At 37.0% G+C, this 23467-nt stretch overlaps 1 protein-coding gene and 1 pseudogene across 3 annotated transcripts in view; both read left to right on the top strand.

The window, feature by feature from the left end:
• PHF6 (PHD finger protein 6) overlaps positions 1-7420 on the top strand; it is a 47533-nt gene extending 40113 nt beyond the window's left edge. For 2 of the 3 annotated variants that reach the window (XM_055438622.2, XM_088833651.1), the window contains exon 10: positions 3787-3971. In XM_055438622.2, the coding sequence (XP_055294597.1) occupies positions 3787-3916 (130 nt within the window). In that variant the 3' untranslated portion in view covers positions 3917-3971. Of the gene's footprint in view, positions 1-3786; positions 3972-4247 lie in introns of those variants that run through there. The other variant, XM_055438621.2, reaches the window with a different exon arrangement.
• A 5586-nt stretch (positions 7421-13006) lies between these two features.
• Positions 13007-22586, top strand: LOC129535112 (large ribosomal subunit protein uL6 pseudogene; annotated as a pseudogene).
• The last annotated feature ends 881 nt before the right edge of the window (positions 22587-23467 follow it).

Below are 23467 nucleotides of genomic sequence, written 5' to 3'. Positions count from 1 at the left end.
AGATTCTTTACCCGCTGAGCCATTGGGGAAGTCCCCAGTCCAGATACAGTCTACCAATTGGGGGATAGCATAGATTAGTAAAACAGTGACACAGTAATGTTTGTTAAGTTGCCAGGGGAACAGAGCTAAAGAGTTAACCAAAGGTGAAATTCTCATACAGAAAGGGGAAATATTTTTATTAATGTTTCACCTACGATAGCAAGAAGAAAAGAAAGAAAGAAAGGAAAAAAATCAGAATTCCATCAAGAGACTTAGTAAATGCATTTTAGTACATATGAGCATCTAGTGGAATGCTATGCAGCAGTTCAAGAATAAAGTTGACCCATGTGTAGAGTTGTGTAAGAGGCATTTCCAGTCAGGGAGAAAAAGGTGCATAATTCTATTTTAGCATATGAAAAGTACATGCATACAAGATATGTGTATACATGTATATAAGAAATGTGTATTTTTTAAAGCCTATTTGTTCAAATTATATTTGGATCCCGTCACATTATAGGATTGTTTTTGGCCACACTGCACAGTATGTAGGATCTTAACTTCCTGACCAGGGATCAAACCCATGCTCCCTGCATTTGAAGCACAGAGTCTTAACCACTGGACCACCAGGGAAGTCGCATGGTTTTTATACATAGAATAATTTCTAGGAGTATAGTCAGCAAATGTAATAGTTGTCACCTCTTATTCATTGCATAGGGAAGGAGAAGAGACAATTTTATATTCTCCTTTATATAGTTCATGAGCAATACATTATTGTTTAAAGTCGCCAATAATATTTTATTTTAATTTTATTTACTTATTTATTTTATTTGGCTGGGCTGGGTCTTAGTTGTGGCATATGGGACCTAGTTCCCTGACCAGGGATTGAACCCCAGCCCCCTGCATTGGGAGCATGGAGTCTTAGCCACTGGACCACTGGGGAGTCCCCCAATAATATTTTAAAATAACAAGCTCATTTAAAATATTTAAAATCAAATATATGGAGAATTATTGTATTTAAATTTTAACTTTATTTAGATATTCTTTTCACAATAGTTATCCATTTTCATTTCAGAAAGAAAATGGAAACTACAGATAAAAATAAAATTTAGTATCAACTTTAATTCTAGCATCAAAGATAACTTTTAAATCTTTTGGAATGTTTTCTTCTAGACATTTATGTGATTATTTACATGTATACATTTAAAAAACAAAATTTTATTATATATAATATTTTATAACCTATTTTCCACTTCCTGTATCTTTAGTAGAGGCATTTTTTTCTGTGATGTTAAACAACAGTACATTACCATTTTAATGGTTGTCTAGTATTCCATTGAATGGGTGATTTAGCTTGTTTAATCAGTTCTTTTAGGCATTTAGATGGTTTTTTTTTTTGAGTTGTTAGAACACCACGTTGCAGTGGTCATCTCTGAACAAAAATATTTGGACTGGGATCTATGATGATTTGAAATGTTCTTTTTATTTTTTCACATTGAAATTTGTTTCTAAAATTAGAAGGTGGAGTCTAGCTTTTTCATGGAGAACACTGAGTTCAAATAAGTCCATAACCAAGTAGTTTGGGGAGAGAAGAATGGGCAGATAGGAGGAAATGAAAGGAGGAATATTTCTGCATGAAATGGCTTCCTTCCCTTCTTTCTTTACCAGTCCTCTCTGGATCATGAATCAGTTCAGTTCAGTCACTCAGTCATGTCTGACTCTTTGCGACCCCATGGACTACAGCACACCAGGCCTCCTTGTCTATCACCAACTCCCAGAGTTTACTCAAACTCATGTCCATTGAGTTGGTGATACAATCCAACTATCTCATCTTCTGTTGTCCCCTTCTCCTCGCCTTCAGTCTTTCCCAGCATCAGGGTCTTTTCAAATGAGTCAGTTCTTTGCATCAGGTGGCCAAAGTATTGGAGTTTCAGCTTCAGCATCAGTCCTTCCAATGAATATTCAGGACTGATTTCCTTTAGGATGGATCATGAATATATTCATATTAAAAAGGCAAGGGAAGATTATATAGTGATCTTTGTATCCTGTTTTATTGTATTTCTAAACTATATAAATATATAGTTTTCTAAAATTTCAGCCTCCCACCGTAAAACAGTAAGTTCTGCGACAGCAGAGATCTTCTTTGACTGGTCAACACCTGTGGCCTGGGTGTCCAGAATGGGGAAAGACACATAATAGGCCTATGGGAAACAGTCCTTGAGTGAAAAATAATCCCAGAAAAGATTAATATTTTTCTAACAAAGAAAGAGCTCATCTTTTAGATAAAATTCTGTTACAAAAATTTCTAAAACTACACAACTCATAGTCTCAGCAGGTACCAAGTTATTGCCACAGTTGTTTCATCTACATTTTTTTTCTTTCTGAGGTATGTTAAAGCAGACTCCCAGATCTTCTGTCATTTTATCCTTATATACTTTAGTATCACTATGTGATTATTATCACACTTTTTAAAATTAACAGTAAATTAGTATCATCTCATACCCAGGCCACTTGCACCTTTCCCCAGTTGTCTTGAAAATGTTCTTTTGGCCTTGATTTGTTCAAATTTCAATACATTCACAGTCCTTACATAGCATTTAATGGAAGTCTCTTATTCCTCCTACTTATTGAAGAACCCTGGTAAGTTGTCCTGGAAAAGCCCCATGTTCTAGATTTTATCTATTTCCTTGTTCGTGGTTTCATATACCTCATTTCCTGCCCCTCTGTATTTCCTGTATTTATAACTTGGTTCAAAGGCTTAATTAGATTCAGGTTGTATTTTGGAGGAAGATACTTCACAGGTACACTATATAGAAGTCTCACTCTTGATATTTGAAGTCATGATTTTAAAAGTGATTCCTAATGTGCAGTGTTTGACGAGTAGAAATTCTCCATAGTTCTTTGAAAATTATTGAAAATGTTTTAAGAATAAAAAGTGATGAGCAAAACTATGTCAGAAGTCAATTATCCTTGTTGCCCCCCAACCCCACCTCTGCCGTTTATTCTACTCACTTGTTGGAAACTTCAATGTTAAAGCTACTCTTACATTGTCGATGGCAGATGAATTCTTATGTGATCATCTTTTATCTGTTGCTGCCCACAAGAGGGCATCTACTGAACATTTTTTTAAGCATTGTTCCATTTTGTCATCTTGTGTATAATTGACCTGAAACTAAGCTCAGATCACCCCCCACCCTTCTTTGACTATGGTGGAGATGATTGATTATGCAAAATATATTGGTGCGTATATAGTAAAGCACCAATAGTAAAGCTTCCCTGGTGGCTCAGATGGTAAAGAATCTGCCTGCCAATGAAGGAGACCTGGGTTCGATCCCTGGGTTGGGAACATCCCCTGGAGAAGGCAATGGCTACCCACTCTAGTATTCTTACCTGGAGAATTCCATGGGCAGAGGAACCTGGTGGACTACAGTTCATGGGGTCACAAAGAGTCAGACAAAACTGAGCAACTGACACTTTCACATATATACTGAAAATTGAAATTTTTATGTTGGCTGAAAACCTTTTTAATCTCATTGGGCAAGGTGAGGAATTGCCTTATATTTGGACATATGTGGTAACTTTCATCCTAAACCAGAGGTTTTATTTGAGATGAACTTTTTGTATCTCATTAATAGAGTGCTTTCCTTTCTACTAAATAGAAATGAACCTTTACCTAATTGTGGAGTGTTTTTAAGCATGGATGAGGAGACCATATTTTAAATGGGCATCAACCTCATCCACTAATGATATAAATACATTCTCATCAATAATGACAAAGCATTTTGAGATTTTTATCTTTCATCATTGTAGACTATATTGTAAAAATCATAGTGGAAATGATGAGAGAGATGAAGAAGATGAAGAACGAGAGAGTAAAAGCCGAGGAAAAGTAGAAATTGATCAGCAACAACTAACTCAGCAGCAGCTTAATGGAAACTAGGTATGAAAGTTAACTATACTGGCTGTGTTGTCAGAATACAGTACACAATGATAAATATATATTGAACTAATAATGTGCAGTTTGGTTTTTTTTTAATGCTATTATATTTAGTTAAGCATGTTACTAGAATGCTGAGGATGTGTAGGCTTGCATAGTTTTTTTTTTCTTTTAACTAGCTGATTTTGTAACTATAAAAACAAGCTATCCACTTTATCAATAAATGTAGTTGTAGTGTCAAACCAATAAGATATTCTTGCTCCTCAATAACATTTTATTTATTGTGCTCCCCTCAAGCATCATATTTTACATTTTTTTATCATCTTTTAAACAGGTTCATGGGACAGAGTTAGAAAACTGGGAATGAATAAGACATCCATAACTACTATTCTTTTTTCACTGCTTTCTAAAATCAAAAAGGGTTTGTAACTTTTTACTGCCCGACTCTTAGATCCTTCATTGAACTGCCTAAAAGCATCTTGTTTGTTTTATGAGCCTTCACTAGATGGCAGAGTTTGACATGTTGATATTACGTAGCTGTAGTTTGCAGTTTCTGGGAAGCAATTGAAACACTATTAACCCTGTGTATAGTGTCAACAGTTAAAGCAGACATTGAAATGAAGTAAGCTATATTTCTGGACTGAACAAAGGTCTGCTGTTTAGAATGTCTAAGTTTGTTTAGTGGATTCATACTCAAGGGAAAGCATAAGCAAGTTTCACTTTACAGTGCAAACACACCTCTGGTGGCAACACATGGGAATTTTTGAATTTGTTTTCCACGCTCAAGTAACGGAGGCTAGAAATGAAGAGAACCTTCTTTTTCTCTTGGCTTTGACAGCACATGCTAAAAAATCTCTTCCAAGAAGTGTGCTTAAGCTTTTCATTTGGTTCCTGTTAAAGTTGTTCTCACTGACCAGCATGGACTCGGGCAACTGGTGATTATAAGCTTTGCGCTCCAGTGCTTATGCCAAAATTCTCTTGACAGTAAACCTCTTCTCTTTTCGTGTCATACAAAGAGCTTCTAGCAAAATGATTGGATTCTTTCATGTTTAAACTAACATTTGGCAACAGCAAATGAAACCTCTTTAAGATTTAAGGGGTTACCACTTACTAAGGACTTTAGCTACCATCTCTGAAACTTGTTCCTCTCAAGTGCCGTGTTTTTGTGGAACACTTCATATATTGGCCCAAAGTGTGTAAGGAGGTCTCATGTGCTGTAGAAGTTAAAAAAAAAAAAACAGTCTTTGCATAAAACAGTATTTATTTTTAATTTTGTGACCACTATTTTAGAAACTTTATTTAATATTTTTAATGTTTTCATTCATTGCTTTGCTTATCTATAAAATAGGCTTCTGTGACCTATTTTCCTTCTGGTAACGTTCGGTATTGTTTTATTGATCATCAGAATTGTATCTCAAAGCCTAAGAACCCAGCTTTTTAGAAAGGGTTTTCACACTGGCATTTCTAGCTAGTGATATTTTCTTCCACTTACCTGCTGAAGCACATTTATCTATTTCTTTGTGGCAAAACCAAAAAAACTTTAGTTGTGTTCTGCCTAATATTACCATAGCACCTCAGTATCAAGGGTAGGGATTCTGATTTCTGATTTATTAGTTAACCTACCACATTAAAGCAGATTAGCCAACAAGAAATGTTAACTTGACTGTACATTGAGATGTTCTGCAGCTTATGGAAAAGCATTTTAAAAATGTAACAGGTGGAAAATTACACTGTGCTTAATGACTGATTTTATTTTTTAACTGCTAGTCCCTTAAAGTCACATTTGTCAAGTGTGTATTCACACATTTACTTAAATCAAGGGACTCAATGATTGCTTTACTTTAACCATCTTTTATTATTTTTAGAGAAACTAGCTTTAGTAGTGGATTGCCCTATACGTTGTTCTCCTTTTGCTCTAAATATACATTGGATTTTTTTGTGTATGTATGTGATGAATTTTCAAAATTAACCATGACTTGAAGTGCAACGACAGATCTAGATGTTTGTTTACCAAGCTATGTGACTTTTCCCAAAGGATCTGTACTTTATTTCCTTACAGCAGCTTCAAAACCATTATTTTAAATCTTTGAATCACTGTGTCTAGATCATTTTTACATTGTGTGCCATATACTTACCCGTGGAATAATAGAGCACCTTCATTTTTGGACAACTACTGTAATGATATTTTTAGGAAAAATGGAAGGTGCCAAGGGGTAATAATGGCCAGTCAATAATCATGTAATCAGCTTCAAATACTATAGCTGTCAGTTAATGAATTTGTTATGTAATAAAGTGTATGACTTTGTATGGGTTTCTTCAACCCTTTCTCTGCCACTAGCAACCAGAATAGCACTTTACCATTTGGTTGGCTAGATAAGTGGCTGGCTACCTATTTTTCTCACTGTGGTGTCATTGGCTAAACAGTCTTTCATTAAAAAATGAAATGTAAATTGAAGTCACATGAAAAATCACCTTTGGTTGTAAACTTCCAATATTTTGATTCTCTATCCATGTTTTCGTCACATGCTGAGTAAAAGTGCCTTACAGTGTAAAAATTGTACAGTACTTATGTTCCCAAGTAGCATCATCATCTTTTGGGTAGTAATTACATTGTGGTATGAATATTTAGAAAAATGGACCTCAGCAGTGTATTTACTGTTCATCTCTTAAGTCCTTAACTGTAGTTTTAATAAGCATGACATTATTTGATAAGTATATAACATTTACATCATTTCAAAAAATACTGCCATGACTGTCCTTTATGCATATTTTAGCTTAAAATTTTGAAGCATTTTTTCTTTTTTCCTTTTTTCCCTTTTTTTTTGTTTTGTTTTTGTTATTGATATTAAACAGTGTAATCTTTGCAAGCATATATTGAAGATTATTCTGGAGCATTTATTGCCTTACCAGAAATGTTAGTAAGAAATGTTCTTTAGAGTAGAGAGATAGACTTGAGTTTCTATACTTTAATAAGAGCTCTTTGTTCCTGGGGGGAGTGGGGGTGGGAAGGGTGAGTTTTACTTTCATCTCAATTTATTAAAAACCCACAACTGAAGTACATTTTATTTCAAGGATCAGCAGTTTTAGAATTTCAGATAGTACTTGCTCAGGAGTACATGTTACTCAAGATATTAAGAGAATAACAAGATATGTAGATCTACTGTTGAATCAGAATCTATGTACTTGAACAAATGTGTGAATCTTAAATATCTCAAAGCAAAAGAAAAGTGTTCTAGAATGTTGTTGCTTTTTTTAAGAAGCACTAAAGTTAGACCAAGGTATACAGTTTTATTCTAACAGACATTTAGGTTATTGTAAAGATAAGGAATGCATTATGGGTCAAAATCAAACATTCCTCTCATATTATGTATATTTTGTTCCTGTTATATTGGCTTTATTTTCAAAATTGTAGTTTGTAGTATTAGTTTCCTTTTATTGGTATTCTTGCATATACTATTCATTCAATAAATGAGTTATGACTTTCATGTTTGTACTTATGTCTTTTTTGTGCAAGGGTATGATGAAGCTTATCTATAACTGCAATAGTATTATGTTCCTTTTAGTCTTGCTGTTATTTCAAGGTAAAATGCCTAGTTTGTTTAATAACTTTGTGGTTAAATAAGTATGAGAGAAAAATATGAATTTGAGTTAATTTCGATGTTTCACACATAAGACTTTATCAGGGATAGAAGCAGCAAATCTTTCAAAAGTATGATAGAACTGCATTACATCTTGTTTCTTTTATCATTACATGATTCAGATACCTATGACTTACATCAGATCCTCTGAAACCTAGTTAGAAGTTGATTTTAAAGATAAACCCAAACTCCTAGTATAGTTTATCAGCTTGCTCATAAGGGTGCAAGGTTAATATCCTTGTCATAAAGGAATTCCACCTTAAAGATTTAAGTGTACTCCCTTTACTGTGGACAACTTACTTCTAGCAGTAGTGCTCATATATTGAGGTGGTCCTATTGAGGGCAGAAATCAAAGTTTTAGTTGGTAGAATATGCTCATACAATACATATAATTTCTAACCTGCATGCCTGGATCCCTACTCAAGAGGAAAAAGAAATCAATTAAGAGATTTCTGATTAATGCTGAAACTAGAACTGTAGTGTGCTTTATTGTAAATGTTACCTGTCATGTTTGAGTGAGTGAGTGTGTGTGTGTGCATGTGCACATTGAAAATCCATTACTTAGCTTCATTTTAATTACCCAATAAAAATATGGAGAAGAGAATTATGTGGTTTTTCTTTAGCTAATTGAAACTATTTACAGCTGGGGTTTGTGGTTGGGGTGTTTTTTGTTTTCTTTTTTCAGCTTTGCTGAGGTCATTCCAAAGCATAAATGTGGTAGAATTTCCTAGGAAAATTCTATGGCCAGTCCATGTATTTAAGAGAAAAATCCAGTCCCTGTGACAGTGCTGCTTTATGTATCAACCAGTATTACATAATTTTGCCTTGTTCAGATAATGAGGTAACCAAACTTTAAGGACAAGGCAAAAATATAGTCTTGATTTTTATTCAGAAGATGAAAGCTATAAAATACCTAGGGAAGTTAATAGTAAGTTACTATGGAAGTTAATGATAGCATTTTACTTTGTTACACTGTAGCAGACATTTCTGCCTGTGGTCAATGTACTGAAGTCAACCTGACCTGGGTCCTTGTCAAGATAGCGGATCCATAAACTCCCAAATTCTGCCTTTGCCTATACACGTCTATAGACTTACAAATGTGTTTTATGTTGGGGATGGTGCCAGTGGTGGAGAGATAGGGAAGGTACAACTGGGCAAAAAGCGTTCTGTGTGAATGATAATAGTCTAATAGATTTATGTGAAAACAAAAGTACTGTTTGAAGAGGCAACCTTTTAAATGGGACCTGAGAGAGTAAATATTCAAGGGAGTGTTAGGAGCAGGGAGGTAGAAATAAACTGTACTTTAATATGGACACTGGATTTAGAGCTGCTGAGTTTCTATAAAGTCACGTGTACAAAAGGGTAAAGTTTTTCTGTTTGAGTAGCTTTAAAATCAGAGCTATTTACAGATTTTTTATTTATTAAAGTCATATATAGCCATAAGAAGAAATGAAGTGCTGATTCATACTAAACATGGATGAAGCCAGCATACTACACTATGATCATCATAGTGTAGGATTCTGTTTATATGAAATGTCCAGAAAAGGCAAATTCATAGAGACGGAATGCAGATTAATGGGTGCCAGGAGCTGTTGGGGGTGGGGTGGGTAAGAAATAACTGGCATGGAGTTTCTTTTGGGGGTGATGAAAATGTGTGAAATTAAATAGTAGTGATGGTTATACAACTTTGTGACTATACTAAAACCCACAAATTATATACTTCAAAGGGTGAATTTTATGTTATGTAAACTTTACCTCAGTTTTAAAAAATGTAGTCATTGTGCAACATGAAAATATACAGATGTATAAAGCAAAATGCTAAAATCCCCCTTTTACCACCAGCCTATTCCCCTATGCTGCTACTGCTAAGTCACTTCAGTCGTGTCCGACTCTCTGTGACCCATAGACAGCAGCCCACCAGGCTCCCCCGTCCCTGGGATTTTCCAGGCAGGAGTACTGGAAGTGGGTTGCCATTGCCTTCTCCTATTCCCCTATTCAGTTCAGTTCAGTTCAGTTTAGTTACCAGTTGTGTCCGACTCTTTGCGACCCCATGAATCACAGCACTATACTTGATGTGTGTTGTGCCAAATGCTTATGTTACGTTATAACTTAGCACAAATAGTCTCATGCTGTACTTCCAGTTCCGCACCTTGTCTTTTTCACTTGAACAACACTATAAAGTGTCAGCACAACTAGATTTCTCACATTCTGTTTAGCAGCACCATGGCATTGGAGTGTATGGATGAACTGAAATTCTGTCCAGTCTCATGTACATCTTCATGTTCTTAAGCAAGTAATTTCTTAGGCTATATTTCAGAAGTGGAACTTCTAAGTAAAGGGTATGTACATTTAAAGTTTTGATTTAAAAAATCACCATCCAAAAAATTTGTACCAATTTAAAAGTCCACCTATAGGGAGTAAGCTTCCCTGCTCTGCTACTCCAAAGGAGTACTTTTTAATGAAAAAGAGGTGTGGAGCCTTAAAAAAAAAAATCATACATGCTCTATAGAGAATTTTGTGGAGTTTTGATTTTGTTGTAAAGACCAAGTAGACTATATCTCAAAATAGAATATGAATTATCTTTGGGAAACTGGATACTATATTTCATTTGTGAAAAGATTAAGTCAAAAGGTTTTGTTTTGTATGTATTATCAACAGTTTTGTATGTATTATTATTCATATTAATTATTGGTGAATCGTTTCCCTTATTCTGCTTTCTGAAAAGTTACAGCTTGCTCATAGCTGTTCTTTGTTGCCAGATGGATCTTCTCTGTGTGTCCAGAGTCAGATGTGACTCAGTTCAGTGTACTTGAAGGGGTTGTGTACTGTTTTGTTGAAGAATTTCTATGACCTTTTTCTGTTGAGATGTTTCCTACTCCCCAAACACTGTCTAACAACTGGTCAATTATGTAAAAAATAAGGTAGAATCACTTGACCTTTTCAACTAGTTGGTTTGTCCTTGTATGAATAAAATCTAAGACTAACTAGAAAGAAATGACTTGATATACATATCATGCTTTTAGCTTATCTGCTAGAAATTTTTTTCATTTAAGAATTTCAAGCACCAGTTACCTGCATGTCTGAATATAAAATAAGAAATAAGAGTAAAAATAACGTGAATAGGGACCTTCCTGGTAGCTCAGTGGTAGAGAATCCACTTGTGAATGCAGGAGACATGGGTTTGATCCCTGGTCCGGAAAGATCCCACATGCCATGGAGCAACCAAGCCCATAAGCCACAACTATTGAGCTTGTGCTCTAGAGCCCGGGAGCCACAACTACTGAGCCCAGGTGCTGCAACTACTGAAGACCAAGTGCCCTAGAGCCTGTGCTTCAACAAGAGAAGCCACAGAGTGAGACGCCTGTACACTGCAACTAGAGAGGAGCCCCTGCTCACCACAACTAGAGACAGGCCTGACCAGCAAGGAAGACCCAGCATGCTGCTGCTGCTAAGTCGCTTCAGTCATGTCCGACTCTGTGTGACCCCATAGACGGCAGCCCACTAGGCTCCCCCGTCCCTGGGATTCTCCAGGCAAGAACACTGGAATGGGTTGCCATTGCCTTCTCCAATGCATGAAAGTGAAAAGTGAAAGTGAAGTCGCTCAGTCGTATCCAACTCTGTGCGACCCCATGGACTGCAGCCTACAAGGCTCTTCCATCCATTGGGTTTTCCAGGCAAGAGTACTGGAGTGGGGTGCCATTGCCTTCTCCGACCCAGCATAGCCATAAGTAAATAAATAAAGTAGGGGAAAAATAACGTGAATATTTGGTTATCAAGAAAGTTTCTAAAGAATAAATTGAATGTAGTCAAGAATGAATTGATGCCATTCAGTCAGTTCAGTTCAGTCACTCAGTTTTGTCCAACTCTTTGCCACCCCATGGACTACAGCACGCCAGGCCTCCCTGTCCATCACCAACTCCCGGAGTTTACTCAATCTCATGTCCATTGAGTCAGTGATGCCATCCAACCATCTCATCCTCTGTCATCCCCTTCTCCTCCCACCTTCAGTCTTTCCCAGAATCAGGGTCTTTTCAAATGAGTCAGCTCTTTGCATCAGGTGGCCAAAGTATTGGAGTTTCAGCTTCTGCATCAATCTTTCCAATGAATATTTGGGACTGATTTCCTTTAGGATGGACTGGTTAGATGTCCTTGCAGTCCAAGTGACTCTCAAGAGTCTTCTCCAACACCACATTTCAAAAGCATCAATTCTTCAGTGCTCAGCTTTCTTTATAGTCCAACTCTCACATCCATACGTGACTACTGGAAAAACCATAGCTTGACTAGATGGACCTTAGTTGGCAAAATAATGTCTTTGCTTTTTAATATGCTGTCTAGGTTGGTCATAGCTTTTCTTCCAAGAAGCAAGTGTCTTTTAATTTCATGGCTGCAGTCACCATCTGCAGTGATTTTGGAGCCCCCCAAAATAAAGTCACTCACTATTTCCATTGCTTCCCCATCTATTTGCCATGAAGTGATTGGACCGGATGCCATGATCTTAGTTTTCTGAATGTTGAGTTTTAAGCCAACTTTCTCATTGTCCTCTTTTACTTTCCTCAAGAGGCTCTTTAGTTCTTCACTTTCTGCCATAAGGGTGCTATCATCTGCATATCTGAGGTTGTTGATATTTCTCCTGGCAATCTTGATTCCATCTTATGCTTCATCCAGCCCAGTGTTTCTCATGATGTACTCTGCATATAAGTTAAATAAGCAGCATGACAATATACAGCCTTGATGTACTCCTTTCCTGATTTGGAACCAGGACTTGATTCCATTAGTTTAACATTTTGTGCTAATTGGGTATTTATGACTTTAGCCAAACAACTATTTTACTTAAACAGTTTTAAGTCAGATGTATAATATTACAAATAGCTTTTATTTATTTATCTTTTTACAAAAATTTTTAAAAAATATTTTACCAATAACTTGACCTTTGGTCATGTTTCCTTCCCTTTTTCTCATATGCTTATGAAATAATTAAGTCTTTAAGGAGGAGCCACAAACAGAATAACTACACTAGAGAGTTCATTTTTGTAACTTGAAACTTCAGTGGTAATGAAGACAGGTATTATTTTCATTTCAGAGTTTAGCCAGACAACAGAAAGGCTTATTTTCAAATGTTCCTGATCCTTAAGCCCAATAGGCTTATGTTCTATATTTAGTATTGATTTAGTATTACCAGGAAGCAGTAATTCTTTGGACCCTGGTCTCATGTTCTCTGTTAGAGAGCAAGCATAGAAGATAAGCAGTGTCTGAAAGTTTGCAGATCAGAGAGCTGAAATTTTGGCATTATCCTCAAATACAATAGTCTTCCCAGACTTCCCTTGGAAGAATGATTCTTAAGTGATTCAGCTCATCCATGTGTCCAAGCAGACTAGGGCAGGTATCCAGTATGCTGGGGGTGGAGATGGGGGCGGGGACCAAGGGTCAGGGAAAGGGGTTAAAGAAAACATTTGTTGCTTAGGAAAAAGGCTTGACAGGTTTTCTTTTTCCCTGGGAAAAAGGCAAGGTAGGAAAGGATTTAGGCTGCCTTTACTGCATTTAATAACTAGAGTCACTCCATTTCATGAAACTTGGAAATGCAGCCAACTATTTGTAGGCCATTTCCTAGAAAGGTGGTTGACATAAAACTTTAAAATGTTCCTATCTTTATTCTTTTTTCCCTTTGATGCCCTCCTGGAAACTTTCTTACCTTAATTTCCATGATCTATAGCACCCATTCAAGACTACTCCTTTCCTGACTCTTCCCCCTGCCCTGATCTAAGTGTTCCATGGTGTCCTGGTCTTTGCCTTCTTGTATTGTCCTCACTTGTCACCACAATCAACTGATCAAACTGTCACTTGTGTGTTCTGCTGATTAGTTCCAGTCCCTATCCACAGTCTGCTCCACTCACTGAAGCTGAGTCCCAAATGGGACACTATGCTATTCTTCTGGACGTTTTTACCCAATGTGCTGGCTACTCAAGCATGAGTGTCACATCAGATTGTCCTGACCTGAATTTTATCTGCCTGTTTATGATACCATCAATCATAGTGATAAAATTGATCTGCTTTGATTTCCACATATACTTCTTTAGAATTTCATTCTGTCTTTTGGATCTATTTTTACCACTGATAAACTAGTTTGGATTCTACTGGGTTTTGTTTGTTTGTATGTTTTTCTTTTGAACTTTTTGCCAGGATTCCTAACTTCTACTCTGTGCCCATGGTCACCAGACTCTTAGTTCCTTCATTTTCTTTGGTCTTGCTTCCTTAACTACCCAGTTTGGATAAGATGGTTAATGACCTCTATTACCCCTTGACACCACTGACCTCAGCTTCCCACTTCTCGTAATTCTTTTCCACTGTTTGCTTTTCCTCTGCCTAGAGTTTACCGTATTCTTACTTTGGTGGAAGATGACCTGCTAGATGAAATCACAATGCAGACTGATGCCCCATAAATACTGGTGTTTAGTCTCAGATTCTCCACATCAGTCTGCAGTCCTTTGTAATTACAGATGGACTCCGGATTTTGGTGGCCTTGATGAGGTTGCTGACTCTCCACTTCCATTATCTCTCATCTTTTAAATGCAGTTGAAACTAGTACTCCGTGCACAGAGCTGTGAGAATTAGAGGAAAGAACACAGACTGAAGATCTCCATCCCCTAATATGCTGTCCCTTGTTCCTGTGCTCCCTTCTAGTTTTACTTGCCCTTCTCTTTTCATATAATTTTCTAGAAAGTCGTCTTCACTTGGTATTTCCACTTCAATATTTTTCTTATACACTCTTTAGCTCACTGTACTCACTTCTGTCTACATCTCTCCATTTCTCTCAACTGCACTAAAACCACTCGGGCACAGTTCACCAGTGACTGTTGCTAAAGCCAATTTGCGCTTTTGAGTTCCTATTTTACTTGACTTCCTTGACTTTATTTAGTGTCCATGATAGTCCACGCAACATCACACAGTTCTCTGCCAATCTGCTTTTGCAGATGACCCAAAGAGAAGAGTAACCCACTAGATGACAAGACCAATACTGAAAAGTCCTGTTGGTTGGGACTGTGCGTGGACTGTCTACCTAGCCCCTCCCCAGTAGCAGAGATTTAATAGGTGCCTGTGCAAAATCACCATCTGGTTTCCTTTCCTTGGCAGAGGACCCACAAATACAGAGTGGAGGGAACCGTAGGTACCTGAGAGGTAAAATGGTGGAAGGGAAAGTTGAGAGAAGGAAGATGTTGAGGCCAGCGGTGTCATGAGGTAATGAAGTTGATTAGCTACCTTGCTTGGGAAAATGCCATATAATAAAGATAACTTAAAGCTTGAGGCACATCAGAAACCAAAATCATTTAATGTACATAGATGCCCAGTCACTCAGTTGTGTCTGACTCTTTGTGACCCCATGGGCTGAAGCCCACCAGACTCCTCTGTCCATGGGATTTTTCCAGGCAAGACAATACTAGAGTGGGTTGCCATTTCCTCCTCCATACACATATATAAATCTTGCTTAGTAGAAAAAATAAAAGTTAAGGTATGTGCCTACTTATGAAACCTATGAAAATCATCAGAGGTATGATGGTAAGACCAAAATCTGGGAAACTGTCAAAATTCTAAGCCCATTATGCAGATAGAGTCAGGCAGCAGACACCTAAAAAAGAGCCACACAAGGGCAGAGTGAGGTGGATAAATTAGGAACTTTATGGTCTGAAAGTCCTGGGTTTGAGTCCTAGCTTTGTGTCCAGTAAGTGGTAAACTTTGAGAAAGGTACCTTCCTCCTGTCAGTCTCACCCTTACACCTCTGTCAAAATAGTATCCATGTTATATGTAATATACCACTGGGTTGTCATAAAGAGCAAATAAGATGAAGTGATTTTAAGTGAAATTACCTGGTTTATGGTACAGAAAAGTAATAAGTATTTCCTTTTCCACATGGTGATGCTTCAGATATAAAAGTGAAGCTATCCTGTTACATTTTAAAGTTTTTAAAAATTTTCACTATTCACAGATGACTTGATTCTCATATGACAAAATTAGAAAATGCAGATAATATTTTAAGTTTTTAAAAATTTTTTAAATTGAAGGATAATTGCTTTACAGAATTTTGTGGTTTTCTGTTCAATACATCAACAAGAATCAGCCATAGGTACACCCATGTCCCCTCCCTCCCAAACCTCCCTCCCATCTCCCTCCCCATCCCACCCTTCAGCCTGTCACAGAGCCCCTGTTTGAGTTCCCTGAGTCATACAGCAAATTCCCATTGGCTGTCTATTTTACATATGGTATTGTAAATTTTCATATTATTTTCTCCATACATCTCCCCTTCTTCCTCCTCCCCTACCCCCACATCCATAGGTCTGTACTCTATGTCTGTTTCTCCATTGCTGCCCTGAAAATAAATTAATCAGTGCCATCTTTATAGATTCCATATATATGTGTCAGTATACAATATTTATATTTCTCTTTCTGACTACTTCACCTGTATATTAGGCTGTAGGTTCATCCACCTCATTAGAACTGATTTAAATGTGTTCCTTTTTGTGGCTGTATTATATTCCACTGTGTATATGTACCACAGCTTCTTTATCCGTTCATCTGTCAATGGACATCTAGGTTGCTTCCATGTTCTAGCTATTGTGAATAGTGCTGCAGTGAACATTGGGGTACATGTGTCTTTTTCAATTTTGGTTTCCTCAGGGTATATGCCTAGGAGTGGGATTGCTGGGTCATATGGTGGTTTTATTCCTAGCTTTTTATGGAATCTCCATACCGTCTTCCATCAGTTTACCAGCAATGCAAGAGTGTTTCCTTTTCTCCACACCCCCTCCAGCATTTATTCTTTGTAGACTTTTTGATGATGGCCATTCTGACTGGTGTGAGGCGTATCTCATGGTAGTTTTGATTTGCATTTCTCTAATAATGAGTGATGCTGAGCATCTTTTCATGTGCTTGTTAGCCATCTGTATGTCTTCTTTGGAGAAATGTCTCTTCAGGTCCCTTTCCCACTTTTTAATTGGGTTGTTTGCTTTTCTGGTATTGAATTGTATGAGCTGCTTATATATTTTGGAAATTGTTTGTCAGTTGTTTCCTTTACCAGTATTTTCTCCCATTCTGAGGGTTGTCTTTTCATCTTATTTGTAGTTTCCTTTGCAGTGCAAAAGCTTTTACGTTTAATTAGGTCCCACTTGTTTATTTTTGTTTTTATTTCCATTACTCTAGGAGGTGGGTCATAGAAGATCTTGCTTTGATTTATGTCATTGAGTGTTCTGCCTATGTTTTCCTCTAAGAGTTTTATAGTTTCTAGTCTTACATTTAGGTCTTTAATCCATTTTGAGTTTATCATTGTGTATAGCATTAGGTAATGTTCTAATTTCATTCTTTTGCACGTAGCTGTCCAGTTTTCCCAGCACCACTTATTGAAGAGGCTATCTTTGCCCCATCATATATTCGTGCCTCTTTTGTCAAAAATAAGGTACCCACAGGTGCATGTGTTTATCTCTGGGTTCTCTATCTTGTTCCATTGGTCTGTATTTCTGTTTTGTGCCAGTACCATACTGTCTTGATGACTGTAGCTTTGTAGTCTAGTTTGAAGTCAGGAAGGTTGATTTCTCCAGCTCCATTCTTCTTTCTCAAGGCTACTTTGGCTATTTGGAGTCTTTTGTGTTTGCATATGAATTGTGAAATTTTTTGTTCTAGTTCTGTGAAAAATGTCATTGATAATTTGATAGGGATCACATTGAGTCTGTAGATTTCATTTGATAGTATAGTCATAGAAAATACAGATCAATTTTAAAAAATTTAATCCATCAAAAAAAATAAAAATAAAAAATAAAAAAAATAAATAAAAATTTAATCCAGCTCTTTGCCGTGTCTACTGCGAGAATGAAGACCATTCTCAGCAATCAGACTGTCGACATCCCAGAAAATGTCGACATTACCTTGAAGGGACAGACAGTTATTGTGAACGCCCCAGAGGCACCCTACGGAGGGACTTCAATCACATCAATGTAGAACTCAGTCTCCTTGGAAAGAAAAAGAAGAGGCTCCGTGTTGACAAATGGTGGGGAAACAGAAAGGAACTGGCCACTGTTCGCACAATCTGTAGTCACGTACAGAATATGATCAAGGGTGTTACACTAGGCTTCCGTTACAAGATGAGGTGGTGTATGCCCACTTCCCCATCAACGTTATTATTCAGGAGAATGGTTCTCTCGTGGAAATCCGAAATTTTTGGGGTGAAAAATACACACACAGGGTTTGAATGAGGCCAGGGGTTGCTTGTTCAGTATCTCAAGCCCAGAAAGATGAGTTGATTCTTGAAGGAAATGACATTGAACTTGTGTCAAATTCAGCTGTGTTGATTCAGCAAGCCACCACAGTTAAAAACAAGGATATCATAAAATTTTTGGATGGTATCTATGTTTCTGAAAAAGGAACAGTTCAGCAGGCTGATGAAAAAGATCTCAGTGATCCTGCTGCAGAAACAACAAGATAGCAGATGGTTCTATGGACTCAATTGTGATATTTTAAAGAGACAATAAAAACTCTTGATTTGAAAAAAAAAATTTAATCCATCATCTCAGTCATGGCACCAAAAAAAGAAAAAAATAATTTAATCAATCATATTCCTGTTGACCATAGGTCACCATTATATTTTTTTGTAAAATCTTCAGGGTTTCTATGCATATATGTAATTATATAAAATAGGCTCATGTTATAACAATTGAGTTGTATTCTGCTTTTTTCAATTAAAAATTGAAAATTTCTTCACAGCTCAGTAAATACACTCTATCATTTTTGTTAGTTGCATGATAGTACATTTTGTGAGTATCACAGTTTATTTAACCATTTCCCTGTTATCAGACAGTTAAGTTGTTTGCAGGTTTTGTTGTTGCCATTATTTTGTGAGTGCAAAGAGGGCTGATCTAATCATGAAGAGACAACAGGGAACTCTAGATTGAAGAATATCCTACAGAACAACTGGCTTGTACTGTTCAGAAAAGTCAACGTTGAAAAACAAAGGCAGAGGAACTGTTTCAAGTTAAAAGTGACCAAGGAGACATGACAACTAAAAGCACTGTGCGATCCTGAGTTGGATCCTGGTTCAGAAAAAGAATTCTTCCTATTAAGGACATTTGGGGGACTGTTAACTAAATGTAAATATGGATTGAATATTAGATGATATTGTATCAATGTTAATTTTCTGATTGTGATTATTGTTGTTATATAAGAGAATATCCTTGTTCTTAGAAAATACATACTGAAGTGTTTAGGAGTAAAGGTGTGTCATGTCTGCATTTTAACTGGTTCAAAAAGTAATCCGTGTGTGTATGTATAAAAAGACATAAAACAAATAGGGCAAAATGTCACAGGTTGGTAAGTCTTGGTAAAGGATGTACGGGAGTTTTTTGTACTATTCTTGTAACTTATCTGTAATTTTGAAATTATTATTTATTTTTAAAGTTAAACACACCAGCAGAAACAGCAGCTCTTGTTAAGGGAGTCTGAAGAAGGCCCAATCTCAGGAAACAGGAGTAAGCCTTGGTGAGTCATCAGGATGTTTCACTAAGGAACCACATCTGGAGGAAAGGGTGTAAACTGTATTTGGATCAGGTGGCCTAGAGAGGACTCTCTCCCATTTAGGAATCAGGGAATCAAGAATCAGAGGATTCTCTACCTTTTCTACTGACATACACCCAAAATAGAGGAAATTTATCTTTTGAGCTGTTTTGACCCTTCACCTGCCACTGTTTTGCTTTGTCTTTCATTTTGTTAAAGTAACATTTCTTTTTTTCTTATACATGAGTAAAATATATTTTAAAATAATACTGAGATGAACATTCTTAAACATATAGCTTTCTGCCCTATCTGATTATCTCCTTAAGGTAAATTTCTAAACAGAAACTCCAAAGTCAAAGTTCTGTGCATATTTTTTAAAGTCCATTAATTCACATAACTAAGTGCCCTGCAGAAAATTTTTATTGTGAACACAGTAGCCGGATACGACAATTACTAATTTTCAGTCTTGTTTCATCTACACCCGTACCTATTCCTCTCCCACACACCATGGTTTATTTTGAATCAAATCCCGTTATTATACATATATATATATATATACACACACACATATATATATATATATAGCATGAAGACTTTAAAAAATATCACAATAATATTATTGAACCCCTCCAGTGTTTAAATTTCTCCAATGGTAAGTGCTATTTAAGTGTTTGCTATTATCTGAATTTCCACAGATTTGAGGAGGAAGAAGCAAACACAAGTTCTTGAGGTTTTGTTTGAAATCATCTTAAAGGTCAAAATTCATTTACGTATAAGTACCCCTATATTATGTGTTATATAGGTATATGTTACAGGAAATTCTGGTAGATATATAAAATCAAGTGCTTATTCATCTAGTTCATTGCTAATTTAAACTCCCCAAAGATACTTAAGAATATTAGGAGGTACAATCAAAATAATAGAGGCAAAATACGATTGCTAAATAATTACCACAATTGTCTGTCAGATAGTATGCCTTTAAAAGTCCACACACAAAGTTGAGTGGAAACATTTCTATATATTCACGAAAATTAAAGAATTTTACCTGGATTCAGCCAAACATTAAATTATTTTGCAATAGCTACTGGTGAAAATGAGTTATTTAAAAAGCAGCTGCTTTTTAAGTTTCTAATAAATGGTGGAAATTAGGCATAATCTTAATTATATAGTAACAAAGTCATTTTTAGCATTATTTTTAGTCATACTGATAATATTCCTTCAAACTAGTTTCCTATATGAGGAAGGTGTTTCCAAGGAAAATCTCATGACACTTCATTTCCACTGGTAGCTATTTTGTGTAGCCTATGACTCTGCGCTGGCAGTGCCCTGCCAGGCCCCTTTACTAGCTATGCCCCCATCCCTCATTAGCTTCACATGTACCTTATACAGGGACCTCTAGTTTCTTGCACTTGACTGATAGGAGCTTGAGAGGGTCCACTCCCCATCTTCCCAGGTAGCCAGTGATACCAGAATACAAAATCCTTGTCATCTGGGCTTGAAGGCAGGACTCCAGGGGATCAGTCTGGGGCTCTGTATCCTTGCCCACATCTCTCACTTTCCTGTTTCTATTCCTCCCTCAGATAATGGAAATAACATATCAGTCTGAGGAAGAAGTTATGCTTTTGTTTTAGAAATGTTGTTTCAGTTGGAAGTCCACTGATAGTGATTTTTGAGCAAATGTGTTCATTTCAAGGGCGTTGATGCCACCTTCTAAACTGAGGGTTACAAATGGAGCAAAAAGAAAGAATGGAGCCTTTGTTGGAAAATAGAATATTGAAAGCAATTCTGATAAGAGTCTAAAACAACCACAACTAGATTTCTCATCCATTTTACTCAGTCCTGTTTTGTTTTCCACTTGGAGTAGTCATCTACTTTTTTAAAAAATTTATTTTAATTGGAGGTTACTTACAGTATTGTTATGGTTTTTGCCATACATCAACATGAATCACCCACAGGTATACATATGTTCCCCCCACCCCAGTCATCTTCTTTTGTGAACTCATCTCCCTCTACACTAAGTCCTGGAAATTGTGAGTCTTTGGTACACTGGAACATTCTGTCAGTTTTATGCACCTGGGATCAGTATCAGCTTACACTGAGAAGCCTGCTTCCTTCCTCCTGAGGCTCTGAGACTGTTCTTTGGCATTCCTTCCAGAAGACCCACTCTACTTTCTACAGGGATGGAAATGTTCTGTGTCCACACTAATACAGTAGCCACTAGCTGCAGATGGCTATTGAGCATTTGAAATGTGGCTAAATATATATGGAATCTAGAACAATGGTACAGATAAACCTATTTGCAATGCAGGATTCTTTTCCAACTGAGCTATCAGGGAAGCCCGAATAGAGGCACAGACACAGAGAACAGACGTGGGGAAGGAGCGGGTGGAATGAATTGAGAGTAGCTTTGACGTATGTACACTACCATGTGTTAAATAGTTAGCTAGAGGGAGCCTGCTGTATAACAGGGAGCTTAGCCTGATGCTCTGTGATGACCTAGAGGGAACTGATTGGGGGGGGGGGGTTGTGTTAGTCACTCAGTTGTGTTTGACTTTTCGATCCCATGGACTATAGCCAGCCAGGCTCATCTGTCCATGGAATTCTCCAGGCAAGAATACTGGAGTGGGTTGCCATTCCCTTCTCCAGGGGATCTTCCCAACCCAGGGATTGAACCTGGGTCTCCTGCATTGTAGGCAGATTCTTTACCATCTGAGCCACCAGGAGGGAGGTCTAAGAGGGATGGGACATATGTATACATATGGCTGATTCATGTTGTACAGCAGAAACCAACACAACAGTGTAAAGCAATTATACTCCAATTTCAAATATTTTTAAAGAAATGTGGCTAAGTAGGACTGAGGAACCAATTTTTAAATTTGATTTTATTTTAGTTCATTTAAATTAGCTCTAAAGAGCCACATGTGGTTAGTGGCTGCTCTCTTAGACACCACAGCTCTATCTTATTTATAGCAGGACCCTTTAAGTAAGCATGAAGGGAGACCAGAGACTACTGTGCTGAAAGATGGAATGATAGCTTCGAGTAACCAAAAGTATCATAATGGAGGAAAATGGAATGTCTAATTAGAGAATAGTACACAAGCGAGTGGACCTACTTGTAACTTTTTATTTACTTAGTGTATGATAACCCTGAGGCAAGAATGTATCATGAACAGAGGAGGCCTTGAAAAATCCTCAGTGTTACAATCTGTCCTGTACAATGTGTACTATATAATCACTTTCAAACAACAGAGGTATTTTAAACTCAGCAATAAAATCTTTTTTAGAAGTCAATTTCTTATCTGTCTCCTTGTTACTGCCCAGCTTGAAAAGACACACAATTTCCTATAGTAGTATTTGGCCTATACGAAATTAACCGAAAGTAACCTGAGCTTCTTTGACTTACAACTTTCCCTATGATGGGAGCCTGAACTGTTTAAGACAGTTTACTGTTGAACTCGTTAAAAATATATGAAGCATATCTATTATACCTAATAATTTCTAACACACACCCCTCAATCCTTTTGTTTGTGATAGCACACTGTGGGTCAGGAGATGAAGGAGTAAGCCTTTGGTGCTAGCAGCCATGTAAGAAGGTGCTAAAGATAGTTTGGTGTAAAGTACCCTGTCCGTTTTTAATATTCTGAATTTTGAGCCTGATCCTGGAAAAGAGCACCATCAGAAAGAGATGTCATGTTAGCATACAGATACCTGAGAACGTCAAGTTTTAACTGCGTTAATAACCAGAGTAACAGTGCTTTCTGAAAACCAAAACAGAAGGTAACATAACCTTAGGGATTTTAGCCTCTCTAGAAGCAAGGAACCCTTATTATTCTTTCTGTCTCATTTGCTGATTTTTCTACAATTTTCTATAGCAAAAACACTCAAATGCAGCACAGAAACATGAAAGGTAGACTTTAAGAGTACACATTTATGTTGGGTGAGGCAACAACTCTGTCTTCATGTAGAAATTAATTCTTTTATTGCCTCACCTTGAGAACAAACTGTATTATATAGCCCTTTTTTATTTTTGTGAGCTACTAATTCTATTTTATGTAAGGTTCTCTTTTCAAAAAAGAATTTAACATACCTCAAAATGTACATTTATCAGTATTTAAATGTACAAACTTAAGTATACATACACATACCCAGCTGGCTCAGTGGTAAAGAATCTGCCTGCCAATGCAGGAGACACAGGAGATGCAGGTTCGATTCCTGGGTCGGGAAGATCCCCTGGAGGAGGGCATGACAACCCACTCCACTATTCTTGCCTGGAAAATTTCATGGACAGAGGAACCTGGCGGGCTACAGTCCATAGGGTCTCAAAGAGTCAGACATGACTCAGCAACTGAGCACACACACAGCACATGTACTAAATACTGATAGATGG

Source organism: Moschus berezovskii, chromosome X, assembly GCF_049115385.1.
Source record: "Moschus berezovskii isolate FMDL1 chromosome X, NW_MosBer_1.0, whole genome shotgun sequence".
NCBI lineage: Eukaryota > Metazoa > Chordata > Mammalia > Artiodactyla > Moschidae > Moschus > Moschus berezovskii.
Note: the sequence above shows the minus strand (reverse complement) of the source record. Positions and strands in the feature narration are given on the sequence as shown.